Raw genomic sequence first — 26,342 nt, forward strand, 5'->3', positions numbered from 1 at the left:
TGGAAACTATTAGTCGCTTTCACAACCCACCCTCAACAAATATACTTCTTATAGTCACTTAGTGTTCACCCACATGCACTTTACAGAATTATTCAAAATGGTATTAGGAAAATGCCTCATCATTTAAATTTCCTTGTTGCACCATACTATAGCTTTCCCTTCTAAATTTTGACCCTTATTGTGCTTCTGCAGAAGGTGCTGAAGGTTCTGACTCGGGCTGGGGTACATTTCCTTTCTGCTGAAGGTGCTGACTCGTGCTGGGGTACATTTCCTTTCTACTGAAGATGTTGACTCATGCTGGGGTACAGTCCCATAGCTGTGGTTGCCCTCCAATATATCACAAAAGTTGCCAATCTTCATTTAGGGGCACAGACATTAACAGTTGACAGGATATTCCACTACGGAGGGAGCCACAGTTGTTTGATCATTCTATTTATTTGTGTTGACACATGCAGACTCCTGCCGGGTCACTGGATATTAGCAGAAGACTAGCTGTGATTTTTTTTTTTTCTCTCTTATCCAGGGGACAGTGATGCTGCTTAGAACTTCACAGCTGTCCTAGCTGAGACCAACTGATTTAACAAAACCAAAGGTTAACCTGTCACCACGGTGTACTGTTTATCCCAGAGGTTCCTCCCACACGCTGTACGCCGTCAGTTCAAGGCAGGCATCCCAGGTTAAGTGGCGTGATGCCAGGACATGTCATCACAGCCAGTGCTGGGACCTCGACAGTCCTTTATAGTTCCACAGCTCCGTCCTGTATAGTTGCACAGCTCCTGCCAAAGCCATAGAGATTTGGATAGATCATAACAGGGAAGAGCGAGCACGATACTCTGAGAATCTGACATCCAGTTTAAATAAAATAGGCGAGATTGTTCATTTTATCTACCAGCTGTGGCTGGTTGTCCATTAGAAAAGATGGAATTATTTGTTCAGTCAAAGAAATCACATCATTTTTTCAACTTAATGCAGTTGATGTTGTCAGTGTTGTGGCCGGTTGCCCCTTACAGTTGCTGGGAGTGCCAAGGCTTTGGCTGCAGCCGACGTTGCAATGTGTGATACCAGCCTGTGGCATCCTTATTTGTGAATCAAGGGCCGCTCTGACTGAGGGGTATGTGCATCTCACTTTGTAAATATGGTCACGTTATTTTGTTATTACAGTAATTGAAATGGTGAAATGACGGTGGAAATGCTCTTCTTAGAATTAAGAAACGGCAAAGGATGCAACTGGTGGGAGTTGGCCCAACCAACCAACAGCAGTGATGCAGTAGCGGGATATATTTTTAAAATTTATTTTCTCTTGGGACTTTGGGTGTCATTGGCAAGGCCAGCATTTGTTGCCCATCCCTAACTGCCCTTGAACTGAGTGGCTTGCTAGGCCATTTCAGAGGGCAGATAAGAGTCAAGCACATTGCTGTGGGTCTGGAGTTACACATAGGCCAGGCCAGGTAAGGGTGGCAGATTTCCTTCCCTAAAGCACATTTTATTTTTTTAAAAAATGATAGTCTCAGTGATGGTCACCATGAAACTAGCTTTCAATTCCAGATTTTATTAATTGAATTTAAATTCCACCAGCTGCCGTGGTGGGATTTGAACCCTTTTCCCCTGCTCGAAGCCTGGGCCTCTGGATTTCCAGTCTAGCGACATTACCACTCCAGCACGATCTCTCCATCAAAGAAGGTTGTAGCAAAGGCAAAATGGCTATAAGTGAAATTAACTTAGACATAGACTGGGCAATGTAGAACAGCTCAAGGTATAAAGGCAGTGGATTTATTGGGTATACAGGATCGTTTTCAAACAGTTTCCAAACTGACCAGGGAACAGACCATACTCGTAATGGTAATGAGACCGAACTAATTAATTAATATGAAAGTAACAGAGCATCTTGCAGAGACCATAACATGATAGAGTTTGACAAATTTGAGAAAGAGAAAGATCGCACGCAAATCAAGGTTTTAAACTTAAGTTAGGATGACTTTGAGGGAATGAGATTTAAGATGAACGCATTAGGCTGGGCTGAGCTTTAAACCCACAGAAAGCAGTCGGGAGTTATTCAAAGAAGCATTTCATGCAATATAAAGCTAATATAAAGCCTAAAGAGAAAAAAAAAACCTTCCATTTGTACAGCCAATCTGCAGCTCATGGTCAACAAGCATGTCTCTTAGGCAAGACAAGTTTAGTCTGGAGGGAAGTAGGAGAGAAGCTGGAGAAAGGCTTGGGTTCAGGTCTAGAGCAGGGAGGAGCCCTGGCGAAAGCAATGGGAAAGGGGGATGTGGCAGAGGCAGCTGAGCAGACACACACAATCTTGGTGACAGTCCAAGTGGCTCCTCACAATCGAAGGTGGGAGTGGAAGAGCAGAGGAGGGGGATTTAAGGAGGAGGTTTGTAGTGAAGAAGCAGGGGTGGGTTATCATTGGCCCCTGTAATAATCGTGAAGGAGTGAGCCGTTTTAGTGAAAGAGGACAAGATTTGGTGGTGCCTGATGTGGCCCAACCAGATGGATGACCAAACCAGTTGTATGGAGATGCGTTCAAGTTTGTGCCTCTTTGACTTGAGGGAGCAAAGGTGGGCACCGTTTGAGGGGGAAATTCGGGGTGGGGTTTTACTGGGGACACAGACTTCAATTCAGAGACAGAGTTAAGGGAGTGATTGAACAGAGCGACAGCCGCAGAAGTATTGTGACAATCGGAAGGCCGACTGCGCGATATTGGGGAGATTTGAAGGATTGTAGAGTTGTATGTGACTTGGAGTTGTATTGGGTAATTAACATTCAGGATATTACTGGTACACCCAGAGAATTAGCAAGAGAGTGAGAGGTACGAGTGACTGCGTTACAGTGTGCACTGAGCAAGGACCTGCATTGAATTTTAACATAATGCACTTAGAACCATTTGCCAATGAGTCACTGTGAGTGGAATGACAGAGCAGGTAAACAGTGATGGGTTGTTTCTATTGATCATTGAGGTAGGAATAAAAGGCACAAAAATTCAAGGTAATCACAAAAAGCATTAACAGCGAGGCTAGAAAAAAATCTTCACTCGGAGGGAGGTTAGAATGTAGAAATCAGGGCAAGTGATTGCTTCCACAAGAGAGTGAGTTGGTGGAAAAGAGAGAATATGAAAGGCACCTGGGAGCAAGCAGAATACTGGGAGGATGTCAGATAGCTGATGTGAAGATGGATGCTGGTGCAGCCTTAATGAGCCTAATGACCTGTTTCTGTCCTGTGACAGACTGTGAACTGTTTTTTTTTTCCCCCGTGACAGGCTGTGAACTATTTTTTGCCCTGTAACAGACTGCTTCAATGGACTATTTCTCTGTTATTATATTGCACCCATGGCCAGTTGAATGTGTAACTCAGTGTTTTAGCATTGCAGCAAATGAGGTTTTCTCCCCCCTGTGATGTTTTGTTCTTATGGCCTCCCTTTATTTATTTATTTATGATTAAAAATCAGTTTAGTTCCAAGAATACGCCCACCTTGTTTTAGTACAGATCGATCCCAGTTCGGGCGTGTCTGCATCAGGTACCCAAGGAAGGGACCAAGCCATTCCAGTCAAACACACGCACCTTCCCCGTATTGTTTGTATATGTGTTTAACAATTCTGTGTTAGCTTTGAGGTATATATTTAAATTGTCTACATTTCAGCCATTTTCAAAGGAAAGCATTTCTCAGATGTCTTGTTCTAATTGACAATCAGCTGACTGCCACGGGGAGAGAAGATACACAGAGGCCTCTGTGGATAGTAGAAAACCCTTAATATTCTGAGACGTCGTATCCACTTCAGCTTACAATGAAGTTTAGATCATTTGAGATGGCTGTTAAAGCTGTTAGTGGAATCCCAGGCTCTGGAATTCTTCCTTCCCTTTTTGATTTACTGGTTAATAAATCTATTTGGCAAATTACAGCCTCAGCCTAGAGATGTCTGCCACCCTCTGAAGTTGAAGACAATTGTGTGAGAGTGTGTGTGTGAGAGTGTGTGTGTGAGATACACCAGTGGTCACAATCCCGTGGAAATGTGCCAGGGTTTGGCCCCTGGCCTCGCTATAAATGACCTAGATATTGAGCAAGGAAAAGATACACTCTGGATGTTGGGGAAAGATTGATTCTGTCTGAAAGGTACCCAGAGTAAACATCCAAAAACAGGATGAATTTGCTTTCCTGAGAGCCATGGATCTGTTAATGGGACAAAGGAAATGAATGAGTGGGACTGTTACATATTAGAAGAGGAGCAGCCTCCAAGCTGACACCAAGTTACTGAATTTCTGTTGTTGGTTTGACTGTTGACAGCAAATGGAAGGCTGAACCTCCTAGGGTTAATGACTGAGATCTGGGGCAGGTCATCTGGCTTTAGTCTACTGGGGAATGATAGCTGTTACTGAATGGGAGTGAGTTAAGGGGTGGAGAGGGATTGGGACAGAACCTTAAAAAAAAAAGAGGGAAAAATTGATGGAGTGTCTTACCAGCCCGGCCATTTACAGCTACGGGTGTGCTGTTAGCACTGTCAGCATTACATAGCATCCACATTCCAGCTAGTCTGAACTACAGGTCCTGAGCTAATGTACAGCAAAGAATTTGAGGAATTGCTCCAGCAATCAGATTAAGTTGGCCCCAGGAGCGCTGCAGTGATTGAACTGAGTCAGGGCTCAGGCTGTCCTTCAGTGTTCAGCATATTGCTTTCAGTGACAGTATGCAATATCTGCTTGTCTTTGCTAACCCATTGGGTACAGTGCCAAGTGCATAAGGAGCTGTCAAACATTGGGGAAATGCTGGCAGTGATCTTTTGATCAGTGAGAGCGAGATCAATTCCGAACCAATTTTTAAAATATAGCTGTTATTTTTAACATTGAATAGCAGAACAGATGAACTTTTAGAAATGGAGAAAAGCCATCTGGTGAGACAAGTATTTCACATGGATCAACCCAGTTTTTCACTCCAGAAATGAATTCAATTCTCCCTTGATCCCATTTACACTGCCACTTTCAATTTCAAATTTCTGGCATGTTTCCCTTCTCACTCCCGTGGAAATGTGCCACAGGAAATAGCCCAGAGAATTTTTTTCACTATCCTATTGCCCTTTCTCACTCTGAACCCAATGGTGTACTCTGATACTGTAAAGCCCTATCACTTTATGGAGAGGCATGCACTGCTCCTTCATTGGCACCAGTCAGTAAAATCCAGTGGACATCAACATTGCTGCAACAAGAACTTGTCACTGTGAAAATGTCACTGTTGAGCTGTAAAACTCACTGGGTCAATGGTAACTCTACCTGCCCTGTGGACGCTTCACGTTCACGGGTGGGCTGCAACATTCACGGGTTGTGTAGAAGTTGGGCAGACGAGCCATTAAAAGCTCAACCCCCATTGTGCCAAGTTGATGACTGGAGTCCTGACAGAAGACAATGGACCTGAACTGTTAATCTCCCATTTCTCTCTCCACGGATGCAACCTGACCTGCTGAGTGTTTCCAGCATTCTCTCTTTTATACTTCAGATTTCCAGCACCTGCGGCATTTCGGTACCTTTTACAATCATTGAAGGATTTTAAGTTGTGGTTTAATTTCCTTCTTTCCCTTATCCTGTTCTAGTTAGTAAACGGCCTCCAGCTACAAGCTCAGCCTTCAAGTTCCATTCTCATCTGTCTCCTACCCACTTCAACACCGCATGCCAATTCTGCAGAAAACACCCCGGATGTCGGGAGCTCTCTTGCCAGTCACTGCCATTCGCACCTCTTGTTGCCTGCTTAAAAACCTTGCTCTTCAATTATACCCTCAATCCCTTTTCCCCTTCCCCTCCTCAAATAAAGCCCTGGCCGTCTTCTAAATGGAAGTTGTATTTGACTTTGCATTCAATCAACAACAAAAACTTGCATTTATAGAGTGCCTTTAACATAGTAAAACTTCCCAAGAGTCTTGTCAACAAGCACTTTGACACCAGGCTGCAGAAGGAGAGATCGGGACAGGTGACCCAAAAACTTGGTCAAAGAGGTACGGTTTAAGAAGCATCCTAAAGGGGGAAAGAGAGGTAGCGAGTTGGAGAAATTTAGGGCGGGAATTCCAGAACTTAGGCCTAGCCAGCTAATGGCGTGACCACCAGTGGAGGATCGATTGAAATCAGAGATGTGCAAGAGGCCAGAGTTGGAGGAGAGCAGAGATCGCGGAGGGTTGTATGGCTATGTGAGGATATAGAGATGGGGAGGGAAGGGGTGAGGCCACGGAGGGATTTGGAAACAAGGATGAGGATTTTAAAACTGAGATCCTGTCAGACTGGAGCCAATATAGGTCATTGAACACTTTAGTTGGTTGTACATGGGTTTTATTAGGGAATTGATATATATCTTGAAACAAGCTGTTTAGTGATTTTGCAGATGCAGTACACTTGTGACCACCCATCCAGTTAAATATAGGCTGTGCAAAGAAAAAAATATTTTTTCTCGAGGGAAATTTTCTTCAATGTTTTCAGCCAGAAATTCTGCTGCCCGGAGTGCAATTCAAAGAGCTGAAATTCCTGCCTTGTTAAGCTTGTATCTGCAGCGGCACTGTAATATTAGTGCACACTTGATTTTAATCGTTCTGCCAATGGCAGCCTTCCACTTCCTTGGCCCTAACTTTTGGAATTCCCTCCCTAATCCTTTTTTGCCTCTCTCTTAAGATGCTCCATAAAACCTAACTCTTTGACTAAGTTTTTGGTTGTCTGCCCTAATTCTCCTTATGTGGCTTGGTGCCAAATTTTGTTTGATAATACCCCTGCAAAGCACTTCATTACATTAAAGATGCAAGTTGGGGTTGTTAGTTGTTTCTGTTCTACAGGAATGACTAGTCCAATCCCACTCTCCTGCTTGCCTCCTTTGCATATTTCCCATTTTTAAGCAACTCATTCCATTTTAGAAAAATTTATAGACTCTGTTTTATCAAGTTTGTATTGGAGAATTCCACATTCACAGCCTCTGCCTGAGAATATTTTTTAACCCCACCTTTAGATCTTTTTGTGCTTATATTACATTGAGTGAACCAGGCCATTGATCAATGGTCATCATTCTTACACTCCAACACTTTGGTCTATTCGGCCTAAGAGGGTTTTTTGGATTAATTTATATTAAGATGTTGCTATTGAATTAATCTTAGCCCTGAGGGGTTCACTCCCCACAACTGACTGGGGTCAGAGCTGGATATGCCAAGTAGGTGACACATGGGGGAAACTTCTGGTTTGAAGTAGCAGGTCAATGTGCCAATTCTTGTTGAATAGCTGGGGAAGATCCGCTGTGGTGTTCATGTCTCTGAAAATTACAGCCTGTGGAATTTTAAGTTTGAACAAAGCAGTGAGAGGTCTCTTTCTAAACGAGTAGCTCCATCGCTGAACACGTTTAAGGCTGGGATAGACAGATTTTCGGTCCGTCAGGGAATTAAGGGATATGGGGAGAGGGCGGGAAAATGAAGTCCGTGATCAGCCATCATCACATTGAATGGCAGAGCAGGCTCGATGGGCCATGTGTCCTAACTCCTGCTCTGATTTCTTATGTCCTTGGGAGTATTCTTTCTAAATGAGTAACAATCAGTCAACAGTACTGACTTGTAAAGTGAGGTTAGGTCTAGATCAAGGGCAGGTTGTGTGCAATTTATTATTTTTTGCTGTTATTAGTAGTAATAAGAAATGGATATCAAAATTGTATTCTATTCGTCAATGAATTCGATTTAAAATAAGCCAGTTTGCTGGCTTACAGTAGGCTTTATCTCAGTAGACTGCTCACCAGCCTGCCTTCTGAAAGATTGAACAAAGGCACTTGGGGTTATGTGCAAAAAAAAAATCACAGTAATCAGCACACTCAACAAGGTGTCTTAATGTGACCATGTACCACGTAGGTAAGTTATTGTTTGTATGGGACAAAGATTCATTTATGGGAGTGACCAATGGCACTGAGTCTAAGGAAATATCTTGCAGCCCTGAAATTTGCAACAGTAACTTAGTAATCTGTAAGAGGTAGGAAGAATATAAAATCAGTATAGATTCACATGGAAGCTATCACAAATATAGGATTGGGTTATACCAATAGGATTAGGTTATACCAATAAATAGGGTAACTTGGGAGGGCACCTGTAAATAGGGGAATTGGGGGAGGGCATCAGTAGATAGAGTAATAGCACAAAAATGCATCCCAAGGATAGGTGAAAATCGAGGGGAAAAGGGAGGAAGGAACTTAAAACAATCACTATGGAAAAGGTACTGGGAAAACTATTGGGACTAAAGGCTGGCAAATGCCCTGGACCTGATGGCCTGTAACCTAGGGTCTCAAAAAAAGTATATGCATTGGTTGTGATCTTTCAAAATTCCCTGGATTCTGGAAGGCAGATTGGAAAACAGCATGCGACACCTCTGTTCAAGAAGGCAGGGAGACAGTGTTACAAACTCCGAAACTTACCTTGAGTTTAGATTGGGAGTCCCAGCGGACCTCGGGACTCCTGTGCACGCGATGGCCAGGAAAGGGCCACACGTGCACAGTCCGTCCATTTTCACGCCTTCAGGCTGTGAATCAGCTTTGCACACATGCACAGAAGAGAAAGAAGAAACAGCATGAAACTGCAGGTTAGAACTACAGGAGTTCCATTACAAGGAAGGTATCCCAAGGAGCAGGACGTAGGAGGAGGAAGAGGGAGAAAGTCCCAAACCAATAAGGTGATCCCAAATAAGGGGGTGGGGCAGAAAGAGGCCCCAGAAGAAGGTCCCAGGTAAGGGGCAAGGACAGAGATCAGGAACAGATCCTGTTAAGTAAAGTTGAGAAAAAGGAGCAGAGCAATAGGCTCCAAATTAAAGCAAGAGAGCTGTGGGGAGCAGACTTGAAGCGAAGTGGGTTCAAAAGAGGCGCTGAAGTTCTGAGGAGGCAGCTGATGGTTGGTGACTCCTTATGTGGACCTTTGGAGCAGTGGTGTTCTGCTTGAGATGGCCGAATGTCTGAAAGCGTGCTTGGACGGTGAAGTGTGAGTGTACATGGATCCAAGCGAAAACAACCTCAGAAGGCGAGATGGAAACCCTTGGGGTGAATCTTGGTTGAAGCCGTCCAAGTGGGAGCGAAGTTTGGAGAGAATTCCAGAGTGAGTTCTTCAAGCATGGAGATTGGAAACCCTCGTGTGAAAGACAGAGTTTCTGTGAGACCGGTTGCCTCACAGTGTAACAAGCGCCTGGGTGGGTCGTTGAGAAATCTGTGGGGTGGAATCGAAGCAGATTCGCACTAAATGCGGTAGCAGCTGGGTAAAACAACGCTTTACCCACTAGCCGTAATGTTGGCTTTTCACGGCGTAATGCGCCGCATTATTTACACATTCCCGGGAAACACGCTGTTTCCATGGTGGGCAGACTCCCATTGGCCCGCCACGCCATCACCTCACCGCTTCATCATGCTGGGCACCATATTTAAAGTCCAGCTGCACGCACACCTCTCAGTGCTTCCAGCCCACGACTGCTGCAAAGAAGACATAGCCCTGAAAGTCAAAAACTGCAGCCCCCAAGTTCGATGACATGTCCCTTGAGTGCCTTTCGGACACAGTGGAGGCTCTCCTTCATGTCCTCTACCCCACTCTGGCTGCAGGATGTGCAGCAGCCTCACTAATCCGGCTTGGGAGGCAGGAGCAACAGTGGTCAATGCCAACACACTTCAAAAGAGGACCCAGTGCCACAAGAGGATGAATGATCTCCTCCATTCCACCAGGGTAAGTCACTCTTCTCATCACTCTCAACTCACACAGGCTCAAATCCATCACACATCCACAGGGCCCTCACTCACTACCAGTTCAAGGGACATCACCATTCATTCTCTCTCTCTCTCTCTCTCTCTCTCTCTCTCTCTCTCTCTCTCTCTCTCTCTCACACACACACCTTCATTGTCCTCATCACGTCCATGGGACCACTCACTACCCACACATGCCAGGAGTTCAGGATTTTGACCCAGCAACAGTAACTGAACGGCAATATATTTCCAAGTCAGGATGGTGAGTGACTTGGAGGGGAACTTCCAGTTGATGATGTTCCCATCTATCTGCTGTCCGAGTCAGATGACGAGCATCTGGACTTGATCATGCCACAGTTGCTGGGGCTGCAAAGGCAAGCTCGGGAACATCAGGAAGGGGTGTCCACTGCATTCCTCAGATCGGAAGGCATGACAGAGGAATCTGCCCGCCTTCAGGCTGAGGTGATAGTGCCAGCATGCCAGCACACTGAGGTCAATACTGGTAGGATGGCGGCCGCCACGGAGACCTTGGTCAAGGATGTCGCTGCTGCACTGCTGTGTGGGTTCAACTCCATCACTGACGCCATAGTTGGTTTCGTGTACGCAAGAGGGGTGTGGGGCAGCTCGATCTCACCCCAGCTATACCTTCTCCTCAAGGAGTCTTCCAGGGGCTCTTAGGCGCTCATAGGAAGAAGGAGGATCAGCAGGTGTGCCCCCGCCCCCCCAGGGCCTTCCACCCAGGTGACTCCAGGAGTGTCCGGCCCATCCTAATCCCCTCTTCCTGCAACTTCAGCTCCAGCTCCACAGGCCGAGGAGGGTGCCACTGCCACACAGCAGGACCCTGAAAGCAAGCCGGTGTCCTCCAGTTCTTGGTCCCCCCAGAGGACGCCTGCCTCGGTCATCACAGAAGGCGTAGTAGTCAGCAGGCTACCTCCACCTCCGCTGTGGATGTCCGAACAGCACCAAGACATAGCGGCAGGGTTAGGATGTAAGATGTAGTTGCACAGCCTGAGCACGGGTGTTAGTCGGTTGTACATACTGTTCACTATTGTCGGTAAACTCCGAAGAATGTCTCTCTTCCTATGGCTCCTTGTTCTGATGAGCAGTGCTTGTGTCACTCAGATGTGGAACCTTTCTGCACAAGATAAAGGCAGGTGTCTCAGTCCAGGGCCTCTTCCCTGTGCTTTGTGCAGTCTCCAGACCTAAGCGATGGTCTGGCCTCCCATTCCTTGGATGCATTACTGATGCCTGCACCTCGACGCTGCTTGTCATTGCTGCCAGAATGTTATGGGCAGGCATCCCAGAATTCCATCAAAATATCTCTGTGTGCTCTCAGCATCTTTAAGGTGGGGCTAACCCCCATCTCGTCAGCATCTATGACCAGTGACGCTGTGCCCCTGAAGGACTCAAGTGCTGAAGGCAGACAAAGGATCAGATGCTTTTAAAGTTTCATACTGCATCTCTATGATATGACCCTGATCACAGAGCGCAAGTGAGCTGCCCTCAGCCAGACAGGAGTCTGACATTCTCGAAGGCTATGTGAAGATCTATGGAGTGTCCTCACTGCATGTCGTCATCATCCTCCTGCAATCGAGTGACTATTAGGGCCTCCATTGTGTCTTCATGACAGGAGCATTATCACAGAGGGTATGTGCGCTGCTATAAGCCATACTGGAGTCAAACGTTCATAGGTGCAACATGAAGATCTAAGGTGTGTCCTCACTGCGTGCCGTCATCATCATCCAGAAACTTAGCAGCAATAAGGGCCTCCTGAGCGTGCATGCCTCGTCTGGCCAGTGCGAGGGCCTCATCTCTGTTGCCGTTGCCTTCAAAGACCTCACCCTCATCCCCATCGCCATTGTCCTCACCAGAGGAGACCTCCAATTCTCCATCTCTTCCTCAGCCAGCTCTTCTCCCCGTTGTGGTGTTGTAAACGGCACAGCAGATGACAATGATGTGTGACACCCTCTGCAGACTGTATTGCAGGGCTCCACCAGACCGGTCCAGTCCAGGCACCGGAACCTCATTTTCAGCATCCCAATGGTCTGCTCCTCCAAGTTATGAGCTGCAGCAATAAACCTCATTATACCTTCGCTCTGCTGCAGTCTGAGGCCGCCGCGTGGGTATCATCAGCCATGTCCTCTGCAGGTTGCCTTGTCCCCGAGGAGCCATCCCTGCAGCTTCTGTGGAGCCTGGAAGACTTCAGAGATCTGTGACCGACTGAGAATGTGTCATTCATGTCATCAACAGAAACTGAAAGGAATTTGGAAGACCGATCAAAATCAACCCATCGAATTCTGTACTCTGGAATTGGTGCTATTGAACTGTTTTATCCCACCCTTAAAATCCATGTTTTTGCGTGTCTTGTGTGTTTTGTATGTGTGCATATAGGGATTTAAGAAGGGGTAGAGTTTAGATTATGGAGTTAGAAATTAGCAGTTCATATTTCTTTTGCCACTGGTTAAGGACAGTTTGTTCGATAAACAGTTATTTACTTATTAAGTTTACAAATCTGGTGCTTGTATTCTGTTAACCTAAATTAAACAAGTAGAATTGGGACAATCTGGTGGCTTGATCAAACTTTTTTAACATTTATCTCAGCTCAGGGAACAGTGGGGCTTGATATTACAGCGCACTATTCCCAGTGAGTACGACAGGGTGGAGGATTGTGATATCCCACAGAGGTCACTTGTGGAGCCCTGAAAGGAGCCACTGATGTAGAAATTGAACGCTACTGTCACTTTCACGGCCACTGGCAGTGGATGCCCTCCATGTCTCTGTAGCGCCAATTCCTGCAGTAGCTGGCAAACGTGACCGACCAGTTCTCTAAGCGTACAGTCTTCGGCGACATTGGTTCTCGGTCATCTGCAGGACCGAAAGGCGGCGTCTATAGATCCTGGCTCTAGCTAGGCGCCGACCAGCGATGGCTCACTGTGGCTCTTCGATGGTATGTGCGAGAGCCCCAGCCGCCCCTTGTTCCAGAGAGTGCTGCTCCTCCCTCTGTGCAGCCAGGTACCTCAGTTGCTCTCTTCTCTGTTGTCTTCGCTCTCTGTAAGCTACGAACATACAGCTAGGTCACCAGCCTCCATGATCCTGATGTTGTACTCCTGCAAGATGAAGGAGAGACATGCGAGGGTTAGCATGGGTGTACTAAGAACCTGTCTTGGTTAAGTCTGAAGGCCTCTTAACGCATCCTGGAGAGTGCTGGCCACCACTTGGATGGCCAAAGATTAGTACGCCGCATGGCTGCCTGAAACCCCCCCTCTCCACCTGCCTGATTGGCGACCGCTCTTCCCATTGGACTGCATGCTGTACTCTCAGCTCTGGCGCAGGCATCCTAACCTGCACTGCAAGCTTGCACTGTTACCTTGAACCATGGGGGAGACTGGTACAAACCGGGATGACATTGCAAGGGGCTGTGAGCACCTCCACCAGTGACTGCTCCACAGTCGGCTTTAGCAAGGAGATTGTACAACGTGCCCCCGCCACCCGTGCTTGTGCACTACCTTTAACCGCAGGACAGCCCTTGCCCCCACCCCCAATGTGCCTCACCTTGAAGTCCAAAAGGAAAGCTCTCCACTACGTTTACTGTGTACTCACCTCCGACTTCAACTCAAAAGTGCAGCCTGCCAAGTGCACGCCTTTTCTATGCAGCTGTAAAACACGATCCAGCGGGGGCGGTGGGGGGGTGATTCCAGCGGACTGGCCTCAATGATATGCAGATGTATTACAGTGAGATACCCAACGGCGGGAAACGCAGCCCACAATTGGTGAGCGGAGTGGACGAGCGCAAGCTCATTTCACTATGTCATGAAGCCGATTTTTGGCCTTCTTGCCATATTGTTCGCTCACACCACCGAACATGCCCAATGGAGAATCCTGGCCATAGGATCTGCTTTGGTCGCATCTGTCATTTACTTTGGAGTGTGGTGTGTCTGTCCACAGTTTTCTAGTCGATTCACATGCACTCCATACTTACCCTAAGTATAAGATAGATAAGTTAAATTATTCTATCTTTCCGAATTTTTGTGTGTCTGTAAAGAGAGAGCTGGGTGAAGGAATAGTGAATATTTGAATCATTTTCTAGTGTTTGTACTGAGATCTTTTCGACCTTTTTGTCTGTTGTGATATAGTTTATTCGATAAATATTTTATTCTTTGTTGAAAGTCCATCAGTGGACCCCTGTGAATTTGTTCAGTAACTTACCTCCATGGTTTCTAAAGTAAAAAGAAAAATTAGAATCTGTCAAGCCAGGTTTCACTCTGGGATTTGACTTGTCCAGTAGTTAACATCAGCTGGGATCGTAATAACAAGAAACTATTGGCCAGTTAGCCTAACACCTGTCATAGGGAAAATGTTTGAATCTATTAATAAAGAGGTAGCAGCAGGGCCATTTAGAAAATCATAATACAATCAGGCAGAATCAATATGTCTTTAAGAAAGGGAAATCGTTTTTGACTAGTTTATCAGAGCTCTTTGAGGATGTAATAAACAGGGTGGATAATGTAGATGTGGTGCATTTAGATTTTCAAAAGGCATTTGATAAAGTGACACAAAAGGTTACTACACAAGATGAGCTCATGGAGCGCTGGGGGTAACATACTAGAATGGATAAAGGATTGGTTGGCCAACAGGAAACAAAAAATCGGGATAAATGGGTCGTTTTCAGGTTGGCAAACTGTTACTAGTGGAGTGCCACAGAGATCAGCGTTGGGGCTTCAACTGTTTACCATCTATATTAACGGCTTGGATGAGGGAACTGAATGTATGATAGCTAAATTTGCTAATGATACACATATGGGTAGGAAAGCAAGTTGTGAGGAGGACAAAGTCTGCAAAGGTTAAGTGGATGCGCAAAACTTTGTCAGATGGAGTATAATGTGGGAAAATGTCCACTTTGGCAGGAAGAATAGAAAAGCAGCATGTTATTTAAAACAAGGGAGACTGCAGAGTGCTGCAGTACAGAGGGATCTGGGTGTCCTGGTACTTGAATCACAAAAAGTTAGCATGCAGGTACAGCAAGTGATTTGGGAAGGCAAATGGAATGTTGCGATTTATTGAAAGGGGAGTGGAGGATAAAAGTAGGGGAGTTTTACTGTGGCTGTACAGAGCATTGGTGAAACCACACCTGGTGTACTGAGTACAATTTTGGTCTCCTTGCTTAAGGAGGGCTATACTTGCAGTGGAAGCAGTTCAGAGTAGGTTTGCGGGCCCGATTCCTGGGATGGAGGGGTTTTCTTTTAGGAAAAGTTGAGCCGGTTGGATCAATGCTCATTGGAGTTCAGTAGAATGAGAGATGATCTCATTGAAACATAAAGATTCCCAAGCTACTTGACAGGCTGGATGCTGGGAGAATGTTTCTAGGAGATATAGTTTAAAAATAAGGGTCTCCCATTTAAGACAGATGAGGTATTTTTTCTCTCCAAGAGCCATGAGATTTTGGAATTCTCTTCCCCAGGGAGCAGTGGAGGCTGGGTCATTGAATATATTCAAGGCTGTTAGATAAATTTTTGATCGACAGGGGAATCGAGGTTAAGGGGGGACAGGCAGGAAAGAGGAGTTAAGACCACAATCAGATCAGTGATGATCTTATTGAATGGCAGAGCAAGTTTGATAGGTCACATGGTCTACTCCTGCTCCTATTTCTTATGATCTGTGTTCTTAAGGATGAGTGGATATGGTCATCAAGAGACTTGAGAAATTTGGGCTTTTATCAGCAGTGCTGTTGAAATTATAGGTTGACTTGAAAGAGGTCTTCAAGAATGCTTAGTTATTAAGAGTGCTTGGTTACAGTTGCACAGGTGCTGTCTGTCCTGTTTAACTTAACTCAAATAACAGTAATATAAAGCCTAAATGATGAACTTTAGGGTGGATATTCCTTTCTAAGAGCATTGCAGCCAAGTCTCGTTCATCCACGTTGTCACGTTCACGTTTCCAATGGAATCCCTGATTAGAAATGAGGAGTATTAACGTGGCAATTTTTGTTTCCTGTTCCTGTAAACAACTGTTGCTGTACAATAATACGTTTGCCTAACTTTTGTGCACTTCTCATTTAAGAATGTGCAGTTTCTTCCGCTGCTACCCCGAGGAGTGGATCTCGTGACGTATTGCCACATCCATTACCTCGGCATTACATTTGGGACTGGTCTTTTAGATCAGAGAGGCCCCACCATTTCCTCATCGTGAGCTTTACGAGCATGTGAAAAGGAGGCGTGTGCTAGATAAGTTTTGCAAACATTCTCATCAGCCTCTTGGCAAAAACAGTGGACCCCTCCCAGAGGGATATTCAGTGCAATCAGTTGCGCCACTTAGCTCCTGGGAAAATGCTGGATTACCATTTTTACATCAGCTATTACTGGTTAATATTTTCATTGCTAATAAAGAAATTTCCAACAACAGAATTGTGACTTTCAGGACACCGCATCCCCATTTTGTTAGTGGTATTTTTCACTAAGGGGAGGATGTGGTCCACGGGTAGACCGGTTTTGCCATGGCCTCTGAGATTTGCTTGCTCTTTCAGTTTGTTCTCCCTGTTTAATACAGTCAATGATCTAATAGCCTTTATTTGAGGAGTTCTTGCAAAATAATGGGTTAAGGTTTTTAATGATAAAAGTTTTTAAAGCCTGATGACTGACTTCCTCAAAGTGTGTGGTCAGTTCTGTTGAAGGGTCATGAGGACTCAAAACGTCAACTGTACTCTTCGCCGCCGATGCTGCCAGACCTGCTGAGTTTTTCCAGGTATTTCTGTTTCTGTTTTTGTGTGGTCATAATGTCTGTTTTCAAGTCAGACAGGTTTCATTGCAAAGTATGCGGGAAGTCAATAAAAATCTGATGTCTTTCGATTCTTTCCCATCCTTATTTATAAAACTCGACACATTTTACAGCTTTATCTCCCTGCATCGCGCTTTCAAGAAATAGCGTATTTGACATAAAAACAGAAAAGGTTGGCAGCATTTAAGGAGAGAGAAATCGAGTAAATGTTTCAGGTCAAAGACCTTTCTTCAAAACTGGGATGTACTTGACCCCTTAGTTCACCCTGTTCATCCACACCCTTTAGTGTCTATCCATTGAGTGTGCACACTGATTCCTTGTATTTCCCCCCAAAATGCCTTACCTCAGACTTATCCACATTAAACTGCATCTACCTGCTGTCTGCCTCCCTAAGGTTTCACAGGTCTTCTCACTGTTGGCCAAATCTCCTTTTGTGTCATCAGCGTATTTTGAAATCGTAAAAGCAAAATACTGCGGATGCTGGAAATCTGAAATCAAAACAGAAAATGCTGGAAAAATTCCGCATCTGTGAAGAGAGAGTGAGTTAACGTTTCAAGTCTGTATGACCCTTCTTCAGAGCTCTGAAGCTCTCAAGTCTCAAGACTATTCTGATGCGGCTATCAGGGCTCAATGACTGATCCAATCAGAGTTCTAACATATTCAGAACTAATTCCTTTTCTTCAGTTACCTCTCATATTGTTGTTTATACCCTTGTCTAGCACATCTACATTCTGACTTCCAGCATCATCTGTTTAAAAAAAAAAATTAATATTAAGTTTTTGTTTCATATTTCCACCATGCCATTCTCCTCCACAGTTAGACTCCCTCCTTTAGCCCTGAGAGCTTTCCACACTGTTGCCTCCCTTTTAAATCTGAGACTAGCTTTAACCTTTATTTATGGTCCTCTGTCCATTTCTGCCCTCTTAAGAATATATTTATCTTCCAGTCAATCCTTCTTGTGTTGAAAGATTCTCCATTGCCAGTTCATCATCTAGCTACTCTAAGCGGTTAATTTGGAACAGAGCCTTTCTCTTTCTCGGTTCTGCCTTTTCTCAGCCCAGCACTCTTATTGTTGACACTTACTCCTTTTCTAGTCTTAAATGTTGTGGGCAAAAGCTCTCTATTGTTTTCTTTTTGTCTTGGGTTATTCATCCCATTTGATTTCCCAGAAATAAATGGCCATGCTTTCCCATTAGATCCATGTGATTACAGTTATCCTTGTACATGGCCTCACTGTCAGGCCCGTGGCTTGCCAGCTAAATGCTGCCATGTCTTTGCCTTATACTAGATTGGTTGATAATGGCTTACTTTGTAAGTAATGCTCTGGTGGTTCAAACTCATTATAGGGCAGTTTGTGGCTTATAGTTCGTGTTCTGTCTTTATCAAAATGTAGATAAATAGTACCGAAAAAGACAGATTTTAAGAATACACTCAGAGAATAACATCACTGCCCAGGAATAGAGACAGGCAGATTGAGATCAATGAAAATGCAACTGAATCATGTAATTGGAGGTTTAGGTACTAGAGGGAGGAGCTTGGATGGAATGTAACGTATCAGAGGGATGGGTTTGTGTCCTTGTCTTTACTACTTTTTGTTCTTAGTGCTGACACTATTTGCATTCACTCCATTTATTGGTGTTATCTCTGCAGGCACGTGTAAACTGGATTTCCCTGATGCAGACAAACTTTATTCCTTCCAGCTGAATGTCATGCCAGGTAACCTTTACTAACCTGATCATTGAATTGCTTGACCGGGGTATAGAAACAATTAAGACCACGTGAACTCTGTGGTGTTGTTGCAGAATAAATCCTGGCCTGTGTGTTTGTGCAGCAATCTGGCTACTTCGCTGCCATAAAGTGTGCAGTATGTCATGGTGCTTAATTGAAAGGAGAAGCTGATTTATTCAAGATAATAGAGCTTGCGCCACTGATTCAGAAGGTTGTGGGTTCAAGTCCCACTCCAGAGACCTCACATAAACTAGGCAGATACTCTCCGTGCAGTACTGAGGGACTGCCACACTCTCGGAGATGCCATCTTTCAGATGAGACGTTAAAGCAAGCTCTGTCTTCCCTCTCGGGTGGATGTAAAGGATCCCTTGGCATTATTCAAAGAAGGACATGGGAATTCTCCTGGTATCCAGGCAATGTTTATCCTTCAACTAACACCGCTACAGACTATCTACATTGAACAGTGACTGCACTTCAAAAGGTACTGGCGGTAAAAACGTTCTTGTGCGTCCTGGTGTTGTGGGAGTTGCTATGCAGTTGCAAGTTCTTTTTCTTTTTATAAAGACTGTCGAAAGTTAAATGCACTGCCAAAACCTTGTCTTTGTATCCTAGCTTACACCGAGTTTGCTGTTTTCAGCCTGTGACAGCCTGAACACCACACTGTGGTGCTCCGACAAAACCTCAGTAGCTTCAGAAGAGGCCAAAGAAAAGATTGTGTTGCACCTGGTAAAAGGGATTGAGAAGCTGACCCAGCGATTGGGAGCTGGCCCAGGGATTGGGAGTTGTCTAGGCATTGATGCTGGTGCCTGCATCTGGGCATAGACGCTGTTTACTTTCTCTGGCTTGTTGCAAGAAGACTGCAAAGCATTTCAAGGTCTTCTGCCAATAGTCACCTTGGAGAGGCCTTCAGCAGAGATCCCCATGTGCTTTTACAAGACGTGCTGAACATGATATCCCAGCAGCTTGAAGAGAAGCGTTTTCATAAGCAGAATACATAGGTGCTGGGGTCAGGGCAATTATTGATTGATATAAGCTAAGGACCGCCTCATGGTTTTGCAGTGAATGATAATAGAACATTGCAGGTGGGCGTAGGCTGATAGCGAAGACAGCTCTGCTGTTACAGGCTGTATATGTAGGAGATTTAATATCAGGATTACTGCTATGAAATTGTTGCCATGATTACGCAACAATCTTTCATTAAGCACTGTTTCTGTCCTCGTTAATCTTATTTCAGCTGTGGCTGTTGCTATTCTTGTAATTACCCAACAGTAATAAGTGCTGATCCTGGAGCAATGTGAGGAGCTGTGTCTATGCCTATAGATTAGGAGGAGGCATGTTTGTGCTTTAGAATGGGAAGAAATGAACTTGTCAGTTCATCAGGTACACTTTTGTGTTTTTTGGTTGGGAGGCCTGTGTTTCTGGTTTGGGCTGGGGGTGGGGGAGGTGTTCTTGTGTTTTTTGGGTGTAATCTCCCTCTAAATTTTCTTTCTACTGGGCGGGTAACAAATTCCTCTGAGCATTGCATTTTTGTCCATGGGAAGCTTACATTCGTACAAGTCCCTCTCCTTAATGGTCTCGTACACCTTCCGCCTCTCAATGGTCTCAATCCATCGCTCCTCTTAACAGTCATGTCATAATTCTACTCTCTCATGTTCCAAACTGCCCCTCCTGTCAGTGATCCCATCTCCTTTTTCTTCTCACACCTCTTTCCCCCCCCACTCCACCCTTTGCCTGTTCCATCCCACTCCCAGTTCCACCCCAACACCTCCCTGTTTTCCCCCCACCCCTCCAATCCCCCCGGCCTGCCCCATTCCACCCCCCCTTCCCCCGAGCGCGTCACCTTCCACCCCTTTTCTCGCCTGTCACCTTCAACCCCTTCCCCTGTGTGTCATCTTTCGCCCCTTCCCCTCCTTGTTACCCCTTCCCCCATGCGTCACCTTCCACCCCTTGCCAAATGCCTTGTCTTCCACTCCTTCCACCCCCTTCAAAGGGCGGAGGGGGGGTGCGGTGGTGGGGAGAGGCATGTCCTCTTCCACATCGACATTCATTATGCACTCTCCGTTTCTTCATGCATCCCGTATCTGAGCCGTTAGCTCCCCTTTCACAACATAAAGGCTAGCACTTTCAGGAGTGTCAATGAAATGTGAAAGGATTGAGGAAATGTGCACAGATTGAAAGTCTAATCTTAGATCATAAACAACCATAAAGATCCCATTGCCTCGCCAAACGAGGAAATGAAACTCTCAGAATAAGTTTTCTTGTCCAGGTGGCCAATTTCACCGCTGACTCTGTTTAACTGGCCAGGCTTGACCATGCCTGCTGGGTTTGATTAGTTGCTGCTGGACTTCTGGGTCATTTGGCTCTAGGTCAAGTCCTGAGAGCTGCTGAACAGAGAGCACTCCTGTGTCTCGTTCTAATCCAGGGATAGAAATCAGATGCCCCGTGGGCCCCAGAACTTTAATACGGCTCAGTCTCTCCCTTCCTCTCCCGTCACAGGCCAGCAGCTACTGGGGAATTTTCCAAGTCTCTGCCCTTCCAACAACCCTTGACCAGTGAACCTGGCGTGCTCTTGCTTGAAGCTATGTCTCTTATTGATGCGCTGAGGCTTTGTCCACCTCATCGTCTCCCCCACTTCTCACTACACACTGTTCCCCTCTTGGTACCGTATTTGACTCCAAGATGAGCTTCTGACCACATATCCACACCATCACTGAGACTGCCTATTTCCACCTCTGCAACATGGCCCGGTTTACCCCATGCCTCAACTCATCTGCTGCTGAAACCCTCATCCCGGCCTTTGTTACCTGTTTGCCTTGAATGTTCCAACATGCTCCTAGCCAGTCTCTCTTTCCTTTTCCCCTCCTTCCATTAACTTGAGGTTGTTCAAAACTCAGCTGCCCCTATCCTAACTCGCACCAAGTCCTGTTCACACGTCATCCCTGTGCTCGCTGATCTGCATTGGCTTCAAGTCTGGCAAAGCCATGATTTGAAAATTCAAACCTCTCCTTAAAATCCCTGTTTAGTCTTGCTCCTTCCTATCCTGTAACCTCCTCCAGCCCTTCAACCCTCCAAGAGCTCTGTGTTCCTCCAACTCGTGTATCCACCACTCCCTTTGTCCCACCATTAGCGTCCCACCCATCTGTAGAATTTCCTCCAGCCCTACAAACCCTCTGAGATATCTTCGCTCCGCGATTAGCAGCCTTCAGCTGCCAGGACTTCAAGCTCTGTAATTCCCTACCTAAACCCTTTCACCTTTCTACCTCCTTCTTTAAGACAGCCCTTAGAACCTAACTCAAGCGTTTGGTCCCTTGCTCTGATATCCCCTCCTGTGGCTCAATGTCAAATTTTGTTTGATAACACTCCTTAGAATGTTTTACTATGTTAAAGGTGCTATTCTTGCTGCTGAACACTTACACCAACACCTGGTGTGCTGCCCTGGGATATAACAAGTGTGCATATTCCTAGATACACCGTCCACACATTCCTGTATATGTTGCCATGCACATTATGAACATTCCCATCGGGTCCAAGCATGGACTACACAGCCACCTTATAAGCCCCACTACCCCAGCACAGTTTACAGAGCCCCAGACCTAGAAGGTGAATGCTTATTGCCTATTTAATAGTGACAAATGTAAGGTCCTGCATTTTAGTGAATAAGTAGCTCATCTGGTTGCACACCAATGGGATACTAATTAACATGCAGCCAGCAAAAAGGATCTATGACCGCATGTTTGAAATGCAAAGATGCAAATAGAATATGTGGGTGTGTGACTCATTCAACAGAGTAAAAGGCTAGGAAATTGGCATGGTGACCACACTGTGAGTGCTGCACAGTTTTCTTAACTAACTGACACTAGAAAGGGTACAAGCAAGGGCAGAGGGAGTTAGTGGATAATGAATAATCTGCGAAGACTAGGGCTAAGTGACACCAAGATTCAACAACAACAACTGGTATTTATACAGCACCTTTAAAGTAATAAAACGCCCCAAGGCGTTTCAAAGGAGTCCGCTTAACATTGGTAAATGGAAACTTTCTACAAGTCATAATGGTTGAATTATGAAAGCCCTCTCCTGTTATTTCAAAATTGGTTTTTGCTTTTAGATTTCAACTTATGCAGTCGCTTTAATAGACAGTCTGAATAAACCAATACAGGAGGCAATTTTAGCTTAATTTCAGTTCAAATTGTCAGATCTTGAATATTGTGTATGAATTTTCAATCCACACGCACTGCTGCTGCAGAAACTATGTATGTGCAGCGCGCAGAAGCTGTATACATTTACAAGAAGGCCAAAGCTTTGACCTTGTATTTAACTCTGGAGGCCTGAGCACAAAAATCTAGACTGACACTCCAGTGCAATATTGAGGGGAGCGCTGCATCACTAGAGGAGCCATCTTTTAGACTCAATGTTAAAATAATGCCTCATCTGCCATCTCGGGTGGATGTAAAGGATCTCGTGACACATTCAAAGAAGAACAGGGGAGTTCTCCCCAGTGCCCTGGCCGATCTTTATTTCTCAACCAACATCACTAAAGACAGATTATCTGGTCAATATAATGTTGTTGTTTGTGGGAGCTTGCTGTGTACAAATTGGCTGCTGCATTTCCTACATTACCACAGTAACTATGTTTCAATAACACTTAACTGGCTCTAAAGTGCTTTAAACATCCTGTGGTTGTGAAAGGTGCTATAAAAATACAAGCCTTTCTTTAATTGCAGCCCTGGATTTGAGGTTTGTTGAATAATGCCATTAATTTCTATTAATATTAATGCAAGGCCAAGGATGCTGTTGTTGTTTTGGACCGTTACCTCTAGACTCGACTATTGCAACGCACTCCTGGCTGCTTTCCCACATTTTACCCTCCGTAAATTTGAAGCTGTCGAAAACTCTGCCCGTGTCTTAACTCACGGTAAGTCCCATTCCCCTATCACCCCTGTGCTCACGGACCTGCCTTGGCTCCTGGTCAAGCAACACCTTGATTTTAAAATTCTCATCCTTGTTTTCAAATCCCTCCATGGCTTTGCCCTCTCTTTATCTTTGTAATCTCCTCCAGCCCCACAACGCTCCAAGTTCTCTGCACTCCTCGATTGCACCCCTTCTACACCCCTGCTTTTAATCACTCCACCATTGGTGGCTCTGCCTTCAGTTTCCTAGGCCCCCAAGCTCTAGAATACTCTCCCTACATCTCTCTACTTCTCTTTCCTCCTTTAAGACATTCCTTAAAACCTACCTCTTTGACCAAACTTTCAGTCATCTGACCTTATATCTTCTAATGTATCATGCCTTGTTATATAATGCTGCTGTGAAGTGCCTTGGGATGTTTGATTGCATTAAAGGTGCTATATAATGTTAAAACCATGGACGGAACAGCAAAGATTCATTAAAGTGATATTGGGCATTTGGGGTTAAGAATTATAGAGACAGGCTATAAAAATTATGGCTTTTTTCACTGGTTCAGGGTAGGTTAAGGGGGAGTCCAATTGGAAGTTTCAAAATTATTTACATGGTGACAGATTATCACTGACAAATGAAGGGAAAGTTAGAAGAAATGCTTTCACAAACAGTTATTATGATACAAGGGGCTATTGAGACAGAAGCTGTGGCATTGTTTAAAAGAGAATTAGAGAGGGACTTGGAAAGGAAGAATATTTAAAGATACGGTGATGGGGCAGGGAAATGGAGTCAGGCCAACAACATCAGCTGAGATGCTATGACTGATGCAAGCACAAGAGACTGGATGGTCTGAATGTAATTTCCATCAATGGCACATGTGCAGTGCTGGAAAAGGCTTTGATAATCGCTGCCTCTGCTCGTATTAGCCAGCTTCACCATGCTGTTCCAGCAGACTGTGCTCGCACGTACAATTGATTCTGCTTGCTGGCTGCAAATTAGATTTCCTGTTGAGTTGGGCTGTTGTTTGCTTCCAGGGAGTAGATTTATGTTACAAATGAGTGACCGTGAGCAGCGAAAGAATTCAAACCGACTCCCTTGTTTTTCTACTCTGCTAAGCAAATGCTTGCGGAGTTAATGTGCTCAGTAATGATGCTGCAGTACTGCTGTCACTGAGATCTTCAGTACGAGAATTCCAAATAATCTTCAACATACCCACACTGGAGTAGATTAACTAAATGAAAACACCAGGTGTTTCTAAACTCCAGGGCTGGGCCATAGAGTACGGGGTGGGAGGGGGGGGTAAAAGAGTTGCATTTATATAGCGCCATTCATGAACACAGGACGTCTCAATGCATTTTGTAGTCAATAAAGTACTTTGGAAACTTAGTCACTGTTGTAATGCAGGAAATGCAGCAGCAAATTTGCACACAAACAACAATATGATAATGACCAGGTAATCCATTTTTGTGGTGTTGATGGAGTAATAAATATTGACCAGCGCACCAGAGGCAACTCCTTTGCTCTTTCACAAGATAGTGCCCTGGTATCTTTTACATCCACCCAATAGGGCAGACAGGGCCTCGCTTTAACATCTCATCCAAAAGACAGCATCTGCAACAGTGCAGCACTTCTTCAGTACTGCACAGGTATGTCAGCCTAGATTTTATGCTCAAGTCCTAGGCTGGGACTTGAACCCACAGCCTTCTGCCTCTGAGGTGAAAGTGTGACCAACTGAGCTAGAACTGACTGAGTTTGGGATTGATTCCAGGCTATTGAGAGAACGTGGCAGTGGAATTAGTTTGGGATTGACCCAGAGAAATAGAGTAGGGCAGTAGAATTAGTTTGGGGTAGTTATAGCATTATAGAGAGACTGGGGCAAAAAGATTAGTTTGGAATTGATACAGGGATGTGGAGAGAGTGGGGAAGTAGGATTAGCTTGGGATTGACACAGAGAGATGGAGAGTAGGACAGTGGGATTAGTTTGGCATTGAAACAGAGCTATAGGGAGAGCGCGGAGCAGTGGAACTAGTTTGGGATTACTAAAGGACTATGGGAAGAGTGTGGGATTAATGTTGGATATAATGGCTACAGGAAAAATAGAGCAATGGGATTAATCTTGAGATTGTTGTAGCAAAGAATTGGCACTGTGGTGGGCTGAATGGCCTCCTGTGCTGTGCACCTCTACCTCTATAGTCCCTGGGAAATTAGAAAGTGGTTGCAGTTATTCCCCCAGAGAAGGGGGAGAGGGACAGATCAAATATTCCATCAGTTGGACACAAGAGTGTTTAGGGCTGCAGATGTACCAGGATGAAGTATGTGAATCCTGAGAAAAACATTACACTTTGTGATTAGTGTGATTAGTGTGAGCACTGACGCAAGTGCTTCAAAACCCAGGGCTGTGAAATGTGAAATGCCAGTAATCCTACAATAAATCACAGTGAAATACTTTAATTATAAATAAAATTACATTATGCATCAGCCTAGGTCGTATTTGGGAGGTTAGTTTTGGTTTCCATTTTTCAAATTAGCAATAGGTTGTCATAGCTAATAAGATCAACACTAGGACACAACAGACCTATCCCAGGAGAAATATATGTTTTTCTCTCTCTCTCAGCTTCTCCCTCTCTCCTTTCCTGGCCCCTGCCTGTTGATCAGATTTGTTTTGACGTACTTTCTGCCGCTCATCGCTATTCCCCAATATTTCAGTGATATTTGATTTAGTTTTTATCCCCAGTGTCTATCTTCGTCTCCGTTTATATTGGCTGCATTCACTTGTTTCCAGTTCTAGTGTTCCATATCTCCCTGATCTCTTCTATTTTTTGCACGTATTGTGCTGGACTATTTATGTCAGTAGTGATACGCTGCACTTTCTGTATTTCGTACTATCCTATTTATTTGGAGATGGCGTCTGTTATGTTAGATTTATTTTAATGTTGCCTCTCTCCCTGACTCTTTGGTGCTCTCTGTCTGGCTTTTGGCTGAATTTCCTTTGTCGGTAGATTCTGGCTGGGCCACTCCAGCTGCCTCTCTTCTGGCTCTCCTCCCGCCAGTGAAGATGCTCCTGCTTATAGCTAATTTAGCTTCAGTGATTAAGTGCATTTCTCCCCATCTGGATGCTCGACATTGCACTTGATTGAACATTTCTCGCTCTTGCTGTTTTTGCTGTTAACTTCCAGGTCTGACTGGTGGTGACACCTGAATTGATTTTCAGTACTGGAGAGACCTGTTCAAATGG

General features: G+C 45.0%; 1 protein-coding gene across 1 annotated transcript in view; it reads left to right on the forward strand.

Annotated features, from left to right (window-relative positions):
• Positions 1-26,342, forward strand: part of ube2f (ubiquitin-conjugating enzyme E2F (putative)) — an 82,706-nt gene that overhangs the window by 17,363 nt on the left and 39,001 nt on the right. The window contains exon 3 of the mRNA XM_078551437.1: positions 18,134-18,199. Within this exon, the coding sequence (XP_078407563.1) occupies positions 18,134-18,199 (66 nt within the window). The remainder of the gene's footprint in view (positions 1-18,133; positions 18,200-26,342) is intronic.

Source organism: Cetorhinus maximus, chromosome 11 (genome assembly GCF_964194155.1).
Source record: "Cetorhinus maximus chromosome 11, sCetMax3.hap1.1, whole genome shotgun sequence".
Classification (NCBI taxonomy): domain Eukaryota; kingdom Metazoa; phylum Chordata; class Chondrichthyes; order Lamniformes; family Cetorhinidae; genus Cetorhinus; species Cetorhinus maximus.